General features: G+C 29.1%; 2 protein-coding genes across 2 annotated transcripts; both read right to left on the reverse strand.

Moving 5' to 3' along the window:
* Positions 1-295: 295 nt before the first annotated feature.
* On the reverse strand, positions 296-2,512 carry OCT59_007680 (uncharacterized protein; the record flags this gene model as incomplete). The annotated part of the gene is made up of 4 exons (XM_025330134.2): positions 296-1,398; positions 1,477-1,591; positions 1,680-2,035; positions 2,203-2,512. 4 exons carry the CDS (start codon positions 2,510-2,512, stop codon positions 296-298), a joined length of 1,884 nt encoding a protein of 627 aa, XP_025184011.1.
* A 7,019-nt stretch (positions 2,513-9,531) lies between these two features.
* Positions 9,532-11,001, reverse strand: OCT59_007681 (uncharacterized protein; the record flags this gene model as incomplete). The annotated part of the gene is made up of 1 exon (XM_025329593.2): positions 9,532-11,001. The coding sequence occupies one exon, from the start codon at positions 10,999-11,001 to the stop codon at positions 9,532-9,534; it is 1,470 nt and encodes a 489-aa protein (XP_025184012.2).
* Between the last annotated feature and the right edge of the window lie 6,114 nt (positions 11,002-17,115).

The raw sequence follows: 17,115 nt of genomic DNA on the forward strand, positions 1-17,115 counted from the left end.
TATAATTTTGTGGATAGTTAACAAATTTAATATAAGGATTCATAAAAGTAAACATTGGTGTTGTATGTTTTGAATACTTTGAAATTTTTAAAGAAATTTTGTCAAGAATAAGAAAATAAACAGAAAACATGTCACTTTTTTTAATATCATTAATAAGATGATGACTTGATAATATGTAAAATATAACAAAATAAATGGGTAAAAGGGGTAATAATATTAAAAATTGAATAATAATTAGTATTGAATGAAATTTCCAATATTTCTTTAATTTCATTATTAAACAATTATATTTTGTCTACCAAATTGACTTGGTTAAATTAACTATTTGAAGATACTGAAAAGAATGGAGATGTAAATTGTTATTCATATATTTTGTACTATATAAAGCAGAATCTATGATCATAATAGTTTCTGATGAATATCTTGAAATATATTCTGGATAATATTCATTTAATAATGGCATTGTAGAAGTAATAATACTTAAAAACATTCTATTATTCCTTAAATCCTCTTTAAAATAATCTATGCATTTTTTATAGATATCATCTATTAAGTCTAATCTATGATCTTCAATTGCAAATGTTAATAATTCAATGCCATATTTTAGAAGGCTTTCCTTATTATCTTTTACACGTAAAACCCATTTATCATTCAATTTGAAACTTTCATAATTTGGTAAAGGTAAAGTAGGACCAGAAAACAATCTTATGTAATTTTTTAATTTTTTTGTCTTCATATAATAATAGTAATTTAAAGAAATAGATTTGTTAATTTCATCTAAATGATAAATATAAAGACCATTTGTTGCCAATACAATTATATCACTGTCATTGTGTAGCTTACTTTCAATTAAACTTGCGCTATAATCCCAACTTTCAACTTTTTCACAAATAAAATCACCATTATTTTTAAAAACTTGCAGCCTGAATGTTCCGTTCCTAATATAAATTGTCCATTTAATTAAATTAGAAGGCCATTCTTGTTGTATGTGTAATTTACTCTTATCTATATTATCTTTAAATAATTCTCGTACAGTAACCAAATGTGAATTCAATAAGTTAAAATTTAAGTGATCATATTTTTCATACGTTTCATCATTAAAGTACCAGCTTTCAACAATTTCATCAGGATTTCCGGATGTCAAATTCATTTTTACTAAAATTTCTTCAAGTTTAATCTTCCAAACATGCCCATCTAGAATTCTAATTGCATATTCAGATGTAACATGAAAATTATCTGGGAAACTTTCATCAGTCTGATATTCTATTGATAATTGGGATTTGCCTTTTAAACGGTCTAAAAATTCATTCCAACAATGTTTCATAATAGTACTACCATTTAATAAAGAAATTAATAAGGGGATCAAAGTGGTATGACTAAAATTATGTAGGTGAATATCTAATGATAAATAAAGGGAAGAATAATTAATATAGTATTGTAAGAATTTCACAACTTTTTACCTTAAATAATAATTACCTTCATTAATATCCAAAGAAGCAATAAGAATTTTTAACTCAATCGAATAAATAATAATTTTATTGTTGATTCCTATACAAATAAACTCCTCATTACTAGAAATTCTGATATTTGACTTAAATTATGGATAATAAAAAAAACAATAGTTAATAAAAATATATTTTGATTTTACAAGACAAAAAATTTTAATAATATTTTATTACCTCACTGTAAAAAGTATATTTTATCTCTTCGTCAAAACCACATATTTTTGTACCTTTTTCAGTAACAAGGTCCCATACATAAATTGAATTATTCGAAAATAAATAGAGTTTATCATATTTTGATATGCTAATAAGCTCGAAATTTTTCGGTATTTTATACATTCTTTCACATTTCCATTTTTTACACTTCCGTTTGTTAATTTTAGTTTGTGTGGAGTAAACAAAAATAATATTATCATCCATTTCGTATAAAATAAATTCACCTTTTAAGTTAAAGGTAGAATAACCATATTTGGAAAAGAGATGGCCACAATCTAATTTAATTTTTTGTTCACCATTCAACATATCGTAAATTTCTAATAAAACAAACATTAATTATAATAATTAAATTTTGAATATTAATTATGGGTATTGCTAAATATCACAAAATTATAATGTAATGTCGGCCAGTATTTTAATTCTGGACAAAAGTACATCATAATGCTGGTATGGTAACCATCACCACCAGTTGAGCATTAGTTACCTATGTTGCGGGACTCATTAATATACGCAAGTTCCTTATAATCAGAAACACAAATTTGGTATAAATATCCAAATGTACTTGATTTACTTAATTTGAATCCTGGTCCAAGTTCATCATTTTCATCTATACTTTTAATATTCCAACCGATAATTGAACCATTACCGTCTTCTCTATAAGTAACGTAATATTTTCCATTTGGTGACACACCTATTCTAGTAATAGGTTTATTGTTATGTGGTTTATCAATATCATTATTAATATCAATTTTATCGTCGTCAATTTCATTGATGTTAATCGCAGCGTCGTCCATGTTTATTTATTTATTTTTAAAAAAAGTGAAGAATGTGAAGATTCAGCAGCATCATATGCAAAAAAAAGGGTGCTTAAATAAAGCAAAATATGGCATATACATAAAAGTGTGGGGATACAACCCCATAAAATGGTTTAAATAAATCTAGCAAAGGATTCCCTTAATCAGTGTTTGATGTACCCAGATTATAATAACAACATTATGATAGGTTATCTTTTTTTTTTTAAAAGCTAATTGAGAAATGATCGTCGATTTAGAAAATAGCGAGTTTGGCGTGAATCACATGAAAATTTTTTTTATTGCAAAACGTTAAATAAAAACAATAATAAATTTAAAAAAGGTCAATTTCAATAAAAATGCAAGCGAGTTTGGCGTGTTGGCGTGCTTTAATCATATGAAAATTATTTATTGTAAAACGTTAATTTATTTTAATGTTTAAATTTGTAAATTAATGGTACAATAGTTAAGTTCCCGTGCGATAAATTTAAGGTCTCGATTCATTTATTATAAAATAAAGTCTAGATTTGTCTGCAATATTCATTAATTGTTTTTTCTCTGTTTAACAGGAGTTAATCAATAAATAATATTTTCATTGAAATATGGGATTTTTTTTAAAGTTAATAATTATAAATTTTTTTTTTTCAGTAATGATCTTAAAATTGTACTTCCTGTATTACAAAAAAAAAATTTTATTGTGAGGCAATTAATTGAGAAATGATCATCGATTTAAAAAAGGTAAGCGCAAACGAATTTCTGCATTAATTGACATCATGAGTTGGCGTATTTGTTTTTTTGAAAAAAAAAAATAATAATTAGGCCTTAGGTAACATAATTGACTTTCTTATAATATTATAAGGATTAAAAGAAGTAAGCATAGTCATTCTGTATGTTGTCACTGAACCGGTTCTGACGTCATTAAGTGTCATACCTTTTCATTATACTGATAATTTCAGATACTGAAATTATTTAATTTTATTACTTATTGTTATATTATTTACATATAATTTAAACTAACTAAATTCTTTATTTAAAAAATTATTTTGTAATTTCTTTTAGTTGGTAATTTTGAAAAATCTAAGATCATGTGAAATAAAAGTCACGTTTTCAAAATGATGTCGATCAAACATATTTTGTATACTATGAGTTTTAAGGCAATTCTGGCACGACCTGTGATTTCAAAGTACTTTTCATTGTTCCCTTGTAACCTAGCAGCTGAATTTGCGGTTGAATCCAGCCATGATTTCTATACCTGACCTCAACGTCACGACCAAACTCATAATACTTTATGCTCATTAGGTGGCTGTGAAACCAACACTCACAACTTGAGTAAAAATATAGGTTTGTTTTCATATATACTGTATTTAATTTATATAATTTTTTTTTATATTTTATATTAGTAGCTTCAGAAATTGAAAGAAAATTAAATAAAGAAAATAGGTTTACTTATATTATGTGCTGTTTTTATGAAATTCATTTAACGAATAATAAATTTCATTTAAATAGCGTCCAAGTCTAAAAAGCAAGAAAATATACTTGGGTAAACAAACATGATTAAAATTTAACTTAAAACTATGTTATCGCCTTGGTCTGTCTATTTGAATGTAATTAGCCAAATGCCGTAATCGTCGATCAATTGTGGTTATATCCAAAATTAGGTGAATTTATTATTAAAGTCTGAAGACTATAGCTACTATATTAGTTAAACATAATTTTGCTCGTTCGTTTATATACTAATACTTTCACACATGATAATGTAGCTACCTGGTCATTTTCATTTATAGTTTTTAATTTTATATTGTCAATTATACGATTTTAAGGTAAATTTCATAATGGCTATGTTTCAATTAAAAATTCTAGCATATGGAAATTTTACAATCATATTGAAAATTCTGCACTTGTTTCCACATATGCTAGTTTGCGTCAATAACATTTGCGAAAAATAGTATATAAACCTAAATATCTATCGCTTTGTCTTGTCAAAGGAAATATGAACGCAGTCAATATTGATAGTAACAAGTTGGTTAGCTACCTCTATGGCGTGAAAGCTGACGAACTCAAGCTTTGGAAAGTAGAAATTCCTGACAATCGTGATGATCAGTTGAGTAATCTTTCACTCCAGGACTGAGACGAACTTTTTGCAACAAAAAAGATTCGAAATACTTTACAGATTTACCACTATATCAACCGCCACCTCAAACTGCGATTCATGAATAGGAATTGTTTAACTAACTTGATTCGTTATAGGCATTACTCAACAAGTCCATCTATGGTTAAAATTTACGTTGAGATTTTGGTAGAGAACTCTGGCTGATATCTTTATGTTATATAAGACCGTGACAAAATGCCACAATCAATTGCTGTCTGAAAAATTTTATTAACCAGGCCTTTGCGTTGCAGTGAGAAGGATTAAGTCATTTAAACAGATAGTGTATATCGAACATGTAAACTTGAAGGCCTCAAAAATTCCATACGTGCCATATACCAACAGCTGGCACTTGAAAATGATAGAACGGCATTAAACTTCATGAAAGATATTCACTTAAGAATGATGCTTTATTTTAAGATATATTACATCAGCTGTTCATGTCAAAATAGTCCTAAATTTAGCATGTTCATAGAGACTCCATCAAAAGCTTTCTCAGAAGAATGGTCATTTTCAAAAATGTTCCAGTTTTATGATACCCAAATCCTCATATTAACGTGTTCTCTGATTTTTTTCATGTGGTTCCGATAACCTAAATACCGAAAGTCTGAAGCCATAATTAAGCACCTAATGGCTAAATAAAACTTCGCTAAGATATTACTCTCCTCAACAAGACATGTGAAGTGATAAAAACTATTTATTCTTACTGTTACCTTGTATATGGGGTTTCGTTAATCGTTATACTAAGATGAATCAAATTCATACTGGAAAAATTATTAAAGATTGGAATGAGCATGGTAATCTCGATTAAGAGTGCAAACAAAAGTCTTTGATTGGTGGAATTCCCGGATAATCGAAATTAAGAAGGAAGATGTTATGAAAGGATTTGCCAGGCATCTGTGCAGATGGAATTATCTTTAACAGGTCGTAAATACAAAGACGAAAACAATCAAGGATAAAATGATTGGAGTTACCGATGCATCTGCACTCTAGATGATGAGGAAAAGCCATTATTTAAGTTATCGACATAAAAACCTAATATGGAATGTTACAGGATCACATTTTTGATTTCATTGGCTAAAATTAACCATAATTTTAGGTAAAAATTAAGGGATTGTTAATATCAACCATTTACAAAATGAAATCAAGCCGCCGTAAAAATTATGGCGAAGGTTGACTGTTATGTCATAAAAATTGGGGTAGTATTAAAATCCGCGCATATTCATAACACAAAAATGTAAAACTATTTTTAGAATTTTATATCACTGTTTTTGTTTGCGTAACATGTCGTTGAAAATTGATTACATAAATATTTGTGTGACAAACGAAATTGTCACTCTGAAATCCATACAACTTCTAAGCCGAGAATCCTCTTTCACTTCTTTCATTTCTCTTAACATATGGCGTGTTTAAAGATATTTTCAAGGATTTACCAGAGTTAATAGATGAAATTATAAAATATTTTCATGATGACTATATAACATTACATTCGTGTATATTAGTTAATAGATTATGGTGTCGTTTAACAATTCCATTATTATGGGAAAATCCATTTTCAATTAAGTTTCCTAAAAATTTCATTTTATTACATAATTTAAATGATGATGATAAATTAAAACTGAATTAATTCCTTCAAATACATTATTCAATTATTCTAGTTTTATTCAACATTAGAATACACGTAAAATTATTTATTCTATTAATGATTGGGAAGATGCTGTAGAACTTCAACAACTACCAGTTATTCTATACAGAATGATTTGCAAACATCAAACTTTATAAAATTTATTTATAAGTTGCTGTTTCAGATATTCATTAGAAATGAAATGAAGTGAATTTGCATAGTTTGGAAGTTGTATCGTCTTCAAGTCAAGAAAGTAAATATTTTGATGATATTCTTAAATTAAATCCAAATTTCTTTCGTAATATCAAAATTTTGAAACTAGTAGATCCTTTTATAACAGAGCTCATCATGCCCTATTTGCAATGGAAAACATGGAAATTATGGATTACATGGCTCATGGTACTGCAAAAATGGGAATCAGTTCCCTTATGATCCTGAATTAGCGAAGTTGTATTCCTTCCCTATAAAAAATAAATGTCCGGAAAATGTCTATAAAAATGTCCAGAAATTGTCCAGAATAAATCTGGCACGTCTAGAAATTGTCTGGAAAATGTTTATTTTTTGCATGGACTTTGTCCGGAATATATCCAGAATTTGTCCAGCATAAAATTTTAGACAAATTCTGGATAGATAAACCTGGACAAATTCCAGACATAGTAGAAATTCAGATAATTTGAACTGGACAAATTCTGGACGTTACTTCCAAAAAAGGATAAATTAATTTTGTAAAAAAATGCAAAAAGCACAAGACTGACATTCATAACCTTCTTTGTCATACTAATTAAATTTGCTGAGCAGGCAAAAATACTATATATCTATAATATAAAACTTTAGGTTAAAAGCAATTATAATGATGGCCACCTGTTGATCATCTTTTTGTGCCAAATTTTATGAAAAAATATTTCAGGTCAATTTCTGGACAAATTCTGGACAAAATGAGTGTCCAGAAACAAGTGTGTTTTTGGAACAATTTCCGGATACTTATTTTTTATAGGGCTTCCAATGTACAGTCGCGTCAGAAAGTATCACCCGATTCACTATTACATAGTAAATTACATATAAAAAATGAATACTGAGTTTTAAGATTAAAACAGCTCTTGCATTTTAACCTTCCCAAGGTTCAAATATTGTTATTTTAAAGAATATTATATTGGCTTTATAGTGATATAAAATTTAGAAATAATTAATAAAAGAAATATAAATATATATGCAGCTCATTTTTATATATAAATTTTATTTTTTGGATCTAAAACATATAAAAAAAAACTTTTTTACCTCATAAATAAAATAGCTCTTGCATTTTAACTTTCCCAAAATTCAAACATCAATATTTCAAAGAATATGGTATTGGCTTTAAAATGATATAAAATTTAGAAATGGATATTAAAAGAAAGTTGAATATGTATATAGCCTGAAATTTTCAATTTTTTATATGTTTTACTATAAAATTTGAATCGGGCGATACTTTCTGACGTGACTGTACATTGGAAGAATATTGTCTTACCTGCAACACTTCAAGCAATAAACTCAAGTTCGCGACAGTAAAAAAAAATTTGTATGAAAACCAGGTTTAGAGTTACCAGTAATTATACAATTCATCTTAGAGCATTTCACATACTTGCAACTTCGAAATAGCTTTAGAGGATATGATAATTAAAGATATACTAAGCAAATGCCATGTCTTGCTTGCAACAGAAATCATAGCAATTACAGAATATCTGGTGAATAGCATGGAAAGGAATACTGTCTTGGCTATTTCTGTTCAAGTAATAAATCCAAGTTCGCAATAGTATTATAGATTATGTGAAGGTAAATCAGTTGAAAATTCTTGCCAAAAGAATTGGCTTCGCATACACCAATTCTTCTGATAAGAAAGTTTCAGATGAGACATTACACAATTAAAGTGGTTTAAAGCTGTGCATGTGGACTGTGGAGAAAAGCTTATAAGCTAATATATAATTTTTTCAATTCATATTGTACTTTTTCTTTTCTATACTGGCAACTTTTACACTCCTTCTGTCTTTATTTTATTTGATGCTCTCAAACAAAACAATAAAATTTGAAATATTTGAATGCATGAACTTTATTTTGTGATACATAAATCGTTACATTATTATGGATATCATGAGAATGAGAAAAAGAAAAAATAAAGAGCAAATAAAACAAGAGATGGAAGATTCCCAAGAGAAAATACGAAAAGACCACTAAAAAGATTTAAAGAAAATTGTGAAGAAACAGGTAGATTATGAATCCACTCGCCTGCCTATTTCTTTCTCCATCTGAATCTGAATGTTCTGAAGTTCTAATATTCGAATTTTGGCTTCACACTCTCTCAATTGAAGTTGACGTTCTTTTAATGCCATAATCTGCTCTTCTTCTTCAATGTTAACAATTTTGTCAAGTTTATTGATATTCTTTAACACCTCTGGCATTTTTCACAATCTGTTTACGTTTTTCAAATCTTCCTAAAAATTAAGGGAAAAAGAAACATGAGTATATATAAGTAGCAACTCAGTAAGTGTCTGGCCAGAAATCCAACATGACTTGGATAGTAAATCTCCTTCATCCAGGGCAAGCAGGTAAAAATAAATTTTAATTTTACAACAATATATTATAACTGATTCAAGTAATTCAAGTAAAGCTCCAAACGGGTCAGTTCGGTTCGGTTTTTTGCGGTTCGGGTAGAACCGAAAACCGAAATGGAACTGAACTGGAACCGTCCAGTTCGGTTTGGTTCTATCCGAAATTAAGAAAAATGCGAAAAAATGAATACACAACCATCCAGTGATCGTACAAGGACGTGCCATAGCTCGTTGGAATCCTCTCATCGAGACGCTTATTTATTTATTTATTTATTTATTTTATTACTAAAAAAGTGGTGAACCCAGACTATTACAAATAAAAGAAGAAAAAGTTCGAAAAGACTTAAAACTAATATATGTTTATAGATCGTTGTTTGTCATCCCCTACGGGACCTCACTCTTCGATCTGTAGGACTACGCTAATAAATCAAATGGGAACAATCAAAAAAAGCTAATCTAAAAAAAGAAAAGTTAGTTGATCCGTATTTTTCTCTTGGCCTAAGCCACCACCTGTAAATACTGTCATAAGTGGAATGGTTAACACTATTCTTATTGTATATACTATCAATATAAATGTAAAAAAAAGAAATAGACAACGTCTATATACAGAAAATGATTCCAAAAAATGAAACACTAATTTATAAATTCAAATATGAGAACACTAATAAAATTATTTAGACGATCCCGCCTGCTCAGAATCAAGAGCTAGAGAAGTATTTAGACGGGAGCGTTTAGAAGTACCATGAGACCTGGAGTTATTATCAAAATTATGATCATCACGCTTTGAAGGACGGGTTTCAATTTCCTTGGTGTCATCAGACGTGTATGGTTCAGTAGGGAGTATATTATCCTTATAATCGAACCTTGATCGTGTGGTATCACACTTTAAACTAAAAGAAAGTGATACGTTAGGGTAGTTAATGAGAAAAGAATCCATTTCCGATTGTAAGAGTTTCTTCTTTTTGCTTTTCTTTTTGTTGGAAGAGGTAATACGTTGGGGATTTATCATACTATTATGATAAGTATTGTTCCACCTAGTATAATCAGACGCTTGACGTTGTCGATATTTAACGTGTTTAGGATTAGTGCCGTGGTATCTGGCTAAATTTTGTATTCTAATATCTTCTTGTATTATCAGATCGGTTATTTCCTTTGAACGTTCTTCTAAATACTGTTGATAACTAAGTTTAGAAGCCTCAGAAGCGGCATTAAGTTCATCAATTCTAGCGGCAAATTTAGCATCATCTGCTTTTCTAAGGCGTTCATCATGGGTATCTAAATCCAATTGATACATATAAGTAAACCATTCCCTAGACCCAGGGACAATAAAAGAACCAAAATTATCATAAATAGAATCAGGCGGTATTATATCCCGATATTTGATAGGAATAAACATGTCCGGGACAGGATTATAAGGAGTGACCGTATATACTAATTTGTCGTTAGAGACCAAAGCTGAAGTCGTAGCTGTGGCAATGGAAATATTTTTTGTAGCCATTGGTCGGCTAGTCACATTCGTATTAGTACTGAAATAATGTGGAATAGTAAAATTATAATCCTTTTGTTTGGGGATATCAACAGTTTTCTTATAACGTAAGTGTTTAAGAGGAGTCGTAAATTTTTGAGATGGTAAAAAAAGGAATCGCCCTTTTTTAGCCGCAGCCAGTTTCGTTGATGTACTGGAGATGGCGCCTGGTTTAATAACTTCTTGTGATAAGATACGACGACAAGAACGTTCATATCTGATTTTTTGTTTTCTAGCTGTCCTCAGATTTGGACTTGGAGTTATTTGGAAGTTATTCATAAGTTTGTGATAAATGTGAGTACGTCCAGGTCTGGATTTATGATTTGAATTGCAGACAATATATCTTGAGTTATGAGAGATGCCCGTTCTTGAAGAGAATATCGATTTCGATTCTTTTTTTATCCATCGGTCAAATGTCAAATTAGCATGGAATTGTTTATTTTGATGTTGATTTTTAAGTGTAAATTCACCATGTTCATTTCGTACAAAAGCTATTGCAGCTGTGTATTTTTTGAAAAAATGTAAGCCACATCCATATCTATTATTAGACATAACTATAGGACAAGGAACCTCACAAGGTCGAGGTGGAATAGATAAGCCATTTGCCTCAATCATATGGTCGCAAGGGATAAAGATACCAAAATGAAATCTATATCTTTTGTATGAGAAATTGAAAAAAGTTTTCGTTGTTGCGTTCCTATTGTTGATTTTATTCTCACGTGACTTGATAAACGTGATTCTATCTAATAATTTTTGACGTATCATATCAAAATATTTATGTTGAATACGACGTGGAATAACTCTTTGTGAGGAAAAAAAATGCTGAAGACCTTTGCTAATTTGATATTTGGCGTTCGGTAGTGCACTTGTGGAATGATACTTAATAGGGGTAGTTGACATGAGATAATCATTTGTGTGTATCCGTAAATGAAGTTGATTGGTGTCCAAATGGTGATCAACAATCTCAAAAAAGAAACTTTTTGAACGTCTAAATTCGTAAATCTTGTTATAACCGGCTTTGTGTATTCTGGTCACGTGAAATTTCTTGGAAGAAATGAGAAAAGAATTATCGACATTAGGTGGAGTCGTCGTTGTTGAAGAAATGGGAGATATAGAAGAAAAATCTTTTATTGGATAGCCATCATTATTAATATTTGAAGAAACTTGAGAGTCAATATCTGTAGTTGGATAAAGAGAACTATCTTGTGAAAATGAAGGTCATCTATGCGAATAAACGAGTGTGTTGACGAAGATGAAGACCAGTCTATTACTATAGAATTTGAAGAAGTCATATTCCCTTGGGTGTGGGTAAAATACTAACTAAAAACCTCGTATACAACCAGAGGCGCCCTCTTGGGCCTCTTCCCCTTTAGCGTTTCAAGTCGAAACTGAAGAAAAGACTAACTAGCGCAAAAATTACTGCGGAAAATTAACAAAATGTAAAAAAGGGGAAAGAGTTTTTTTTTTCTGAATCTCATCGAGACGCGTCGAATGGTAGTAAAATCAAGTCTCTAGCATCGATACATCACGAGATAGAACATGGTGAATGTTTCTTAAAAAATTTGTATTAGAAAACGATCCATTGATGTTAGAGACATGAATTTACCACCATTCGACGCATCTCAACGAGACGAATCTAATGAGCTATAATTCGTCTTTTTGCAATCACTGGATGGTCGTGTATTCATTTTTTCGCATTTTTTTTAAATTTTCGAACGTCAAAAATTAAAATTCCGATACAAGCGATTAAACGCCATCTATTGACCACACAAAGACGAATTTTAGCTCATTGGATTCGTCTCACTGAGACGAGTCGAATGGTGGTAAAATGATGTCACTAGCATCGATAGATCGTTTTCTAATGCGAATTGTTTAAGAAACACTCACCATGGGCTATCTCACGATCTATCGATGCTAGAGACTTGATTTTACCACTATTCGACTCGTCTCAGTGAGACGGATCCAATGAGCTAAAATTCGTCTTTGTGTGATCAATAGATGGCGTTTAATCGCTTGTATCGGAATTTTAATTTTTGACGTTCGAAAATTTAAAAAAAAAATGCGAAAAAATGAATACACGACCATCCAGTGATTGTAAAAAGACGAATTATAGCTCATTAGATTCGTCTCGTCGAGATGCGTCGAATGGTGGTAAATTCATGTCTCTAGCACCAATGGATCGTTTTCTAATGCAAATTTTTTAAGAAACACTCACCATGTGCTATCTCGTGATCTATCGATGATAAAGACTTGATTTTACCATCATTCGACGCGTCTCGATGAGAGGATTCCAACGAGCTATGGCTCGTCCTTGTACGATCACTGGATAGTCGTATATTCGTTTTTTCGCATTTTTTCTTAATTTCGGATAGAACCGAACTGAACCGGACGGTTCCAAGTCCAAAACCGAACCGAGAACCGAACCGAATTTTTTGCCGGTTCCGGATCGGTTCCCGGTTCAAACCGGAACCGTTCGGAGCTTTAAATTCAAGTAATTCTTGTAATTTATTTATTTTTTAAAAAAGTCCAGTGAAAGTTTACGTGCTCCCAAGTCATGCAATCTCAAGCCATTTAACAACACTAGTTGAGTAATGGAATCTTAGGTGCCACAAGAAATGATTTTTAACTCTGATCAGATTATATCAGTAAAACAATCAGTAAAGTTTATCAGTAAAACAGCAAAGCACATCAAAGCGCGTCAGGTATTTGTTATAAATATTCTGCCTTTTTTGCACTTTTTTCCCACAATTCTTTGTTTCTCATAATTCTTCATTTCTCACAATTCTTTGTTAATATGGAAGATAAGCAATATCTAAAATATTTTGGAAAAAAATCCTCGAAGCATTGGTCTCTAAAAGATTTTGATTGTTTGGCTTTGAACCACGTCAAAAATTGCAGCAAGGTGCAACGCTAGATGAAAAATCATCAAGATGCAAAATCAAAACAGCACAAAAGCTTATTGGTACAAAGAAGGTGAGTTTATTAAAGTGTGGGTCTACTGATTCTGGAGAAGGAATCAGTTATGTCCTTCCCCAAATAAATTTACACTTTAGCATCTTGGACTGGTTTATCCTGGGCAAAGGAAATTTTTCCTGGCCATCGTGGCTTGTCTTGGATGAAGAAGATTTCAATTCTTCTGGTCATGTCTTTGATTTCTGGCTTATCCTGGGTAAAGGAAGTACTCTTCTGGCCATTACTGGCTTAGCTTTATATATAGAAGTACCAAATTCTTCTTTATCAAGATACCCAATATTTTTAAATTTTTCATAAGGAATCCATTTTAATACATTTTTGAAAATAAATTGATCCATAACTTTACTTCCACTAGTGCCAAATCTTTAAATATAAAAATTAAATTATATTAAAAATTAAAATTTAAAATAAATTTACAATTAAAAAAATTTAAATATTAAATAATATTAATTATACTTACTCTGAATAAAATTGTAAGATTTTAATATAATAAATAATTAATAAATTTAAATTTTAAATAAATAATATATAATAACTTATAACTTACCAACTAAAATAAATTACCAAAATATTTAAAAAAATTTAATTATTTATAATAAATTGAATATAAAAAATAAAGGATTATTAAATTAAAAAAAAATGCAATACTTACAAGCTAAAATATTTTAAATGATTTTTTAAATAAAGAATTTAGCTAGTTGAAATTATACGTAAATATTATATAAATATAATAGAATTACTTACGATCTAAAATATTTGAATAATTTTTTAAATAAAGAATTTAGTTAGTTTAAATTATATGTAAATATTATAAATATAATAGAATTACTTACAATCTAAAATATTTGAATAATTTTTAAATAAAGGACTTAGTTAATTTAAATTATATGTAAATATTATATAAATATAATAGAATTACTCACATTCTAAAATATTTGAATAATTTTTATATAAAGAATTTAGTTAGTTTAAATTATATGTAAATATTATATAAATATAATAGAATTACTCACGATCTATAATATTTGAATAATTTTTTAAATAAAGAATTTAGTTAGTTTAAATAGGACCGGGAAAACTATATATAAAGGTCACCGGAAAAAAATCAGAAAATCATATATATGCGAACCATCTTATGATTGGTCAATTGGCTATTTATTCACATGTTTTCGCTCCAAAAACAGAAAAAGGAAAGATCTTCACTCAAATTTTCTTATTCTTGCGAACCAACACGTGACTTTTATTAATTATTTTTACGGTGACCTTTTTGAAAATTAACTATGGGTTCGAACCAAGAAAACCGGTGACCTTTATTAGTAGTTTTCCCGGTCCTGTTTAAATTATATGTTAATATTATTTAAATATAATATATTAAATAAATAACTTACACCCTGTAGTATTATTAATTAATAATAATTATAAAGTAAAGTAATTATAATCAATTAGATAAAATATTATAATTGTATATAAAAATTAAGTATATACAGTAACTTACAATCTAATTATTTAAATAAATATAATAAATATTATTATCAGTTAAAATTATATATAAATACTTTTAAATTAATATAAAATTAAATACTTACTTTCTATAATATTAGTACCGTAATTATTTAACAATTATATTATGCAAAATTAGTATTTAAAATATCATGTAAAATACAATAAAAAAAACAGCTATTAACTTACCAACTATAATAATAAAATAAATTATTTGGTTATATATATTAATAGAAGTAAATAATTTAATTATCATTCCGATTATAAGATAACCTATTACTTACGAGCTAATGTAGTAAAATAATTTTTAGAAATAGTTTAAAAAATTTAAATTATGTTTATAATTTACAAGCTGTTAAATAATTTTCTTACCTTTATCTTCCTCAATTTTTGAAACTAGTTTCATTATGTTGCAAATTTGGTTTGAAAAAAATTTTAGAACAATTTCAATTTGTATTGGATATCTATATTCATGTTGTATGCTTTTACCTTTTTCACCCATAACTAAATAATTTTATTGGAATTCTTCCTATAAAATAGGGTAAATACAATTAAACTCCTTTATTCGAGTATATATAGTTGTTTGTGTTGTTTGTGTAATACTATCCATGCAAAATGCAGATTACCAATTTTCAGGTTAGGCAGCAGGAACCATTAGAGCGTCCGAAATGTTGATGGTATCACTAAATTATACTTTCTTGTCGATCATTAGCTATAAACGAGCCTCTACGCGTACTCGAAAAGTATCCATCACTCGGTAAACCAAAAACTTTAAATGTAATTAAGAATCTCCGGATAATGATGAATGGAAGGAATTTAGGTGAAATATTCAAACACAATATTTATAAGGTTTATAACAAGAATGTTTAAATGATGAAAATCTCGAATATATTCGTTCATATGACAAATTATTCCTTAATTTCAGAAAAGATCTTGATCCCTTTAAATCCGAAAACTGGGTATCTGTAAGAGAATTAGTTTATTAGTTTTAAACAATGAGCCAAGTGAAGAAAAATATATCACTCCAAGTCTTGCTAAATATCCTACAATGCACAAAAGAGCTGGTGCGAAGTAAAACGACCATATGAAATGCATGTCAAACTTCATGACCTATCGAGTATTAATAAAATTAATGCACTTCTCGATTTAATACAGATTTTCCCCCAAATGATATTACGTTTATTGTTAACGGTGAAAGAATAAAGGCCAGTCACAATAAGCTCTTCTATTAATATTAATGCCGTTGAACACGTTGAATACGTTGAACTCAACTCGGTGCGCGTCTTGTTACGCCACCTATACGGTCAGAATATCGATGATGCAATTAGAAGTTGTAGGAATACGCCCATCAATTTACCGATGAGGTATATAATTATTAATTAATTATATGATATATTCTTATTGGCTGTAATTTTTTTTTAGGAAGAATATATGGATTATGAATATGACAACCCTCGAGAAGAAGCGCGGGATATTTTTGAACGATAAGATGGAAGTAAGGCTTTCCACGATCGGTCACCAGATTGTATGTGAGACAAATAAAAAATTTTGCAGAAACACCACGTAAAAATTATTGCAATCAATTTATTCTCGAAAATGATGGATTATAAAGAAATTTACTAGAGAATTTTTATTCGACAGATATTCTTAATCAAATACATAGCAATTCGTTATATAAACTTGTAAACGTTATATTCATTTTAATAGTTTAAGAATTTATGCGCAAGTGTACTGATCTTTTCGTGGTTAGTATAATTTCAATCTTTATTATGATTTTCAGACAATAATTTAATCGAAGCGAGCTACGGCGATAAATTATTATAAAGTAGTATCAGTAAGGTCTATAAAATACAAAATATAATTAATCAAAGCCATATGTTAGTGATAAAATGCTCATAATTTCATCAAATAATTGCTACTAGTAAAAATATAAAATATGATTGAAACCCAGAAGCAACATCAATTATATAGATGTAAGGAAAAATCTTGCATCAAGGTCATTACGAAAGCACACATAAAGGATAGGATTTCTTTTAGAACAAAGCTTAGCTCAAATCTTAGCTCATAACAGATAATTTTACTTGTTGATGCTGACCAGCAGAATGTCACATTCTGGATGACGTCATGAATGCCACCGAAATTACCGTGATCAGGTCATTCAGGTGATTTGCCGATCAATTATACGTAAGATTATTAAAAATTTCTCATGAAGTCATTTTCTTTACAGCTTTCTAACTTTATAACCTAGCGTATTTA

Source organism: Rhizophagus irregularis, chromosome 15, assembly GCF_026210795.1.
Source record: "Rhizophagus irregularis chromosome 15, complete sequence".
NCBI lineage: Eukaryota > Fungi > Glomeromycota > Glomeromycetes > Glomerales > Glomeraceae > Rhizophagus > Rhizophagus irregularis.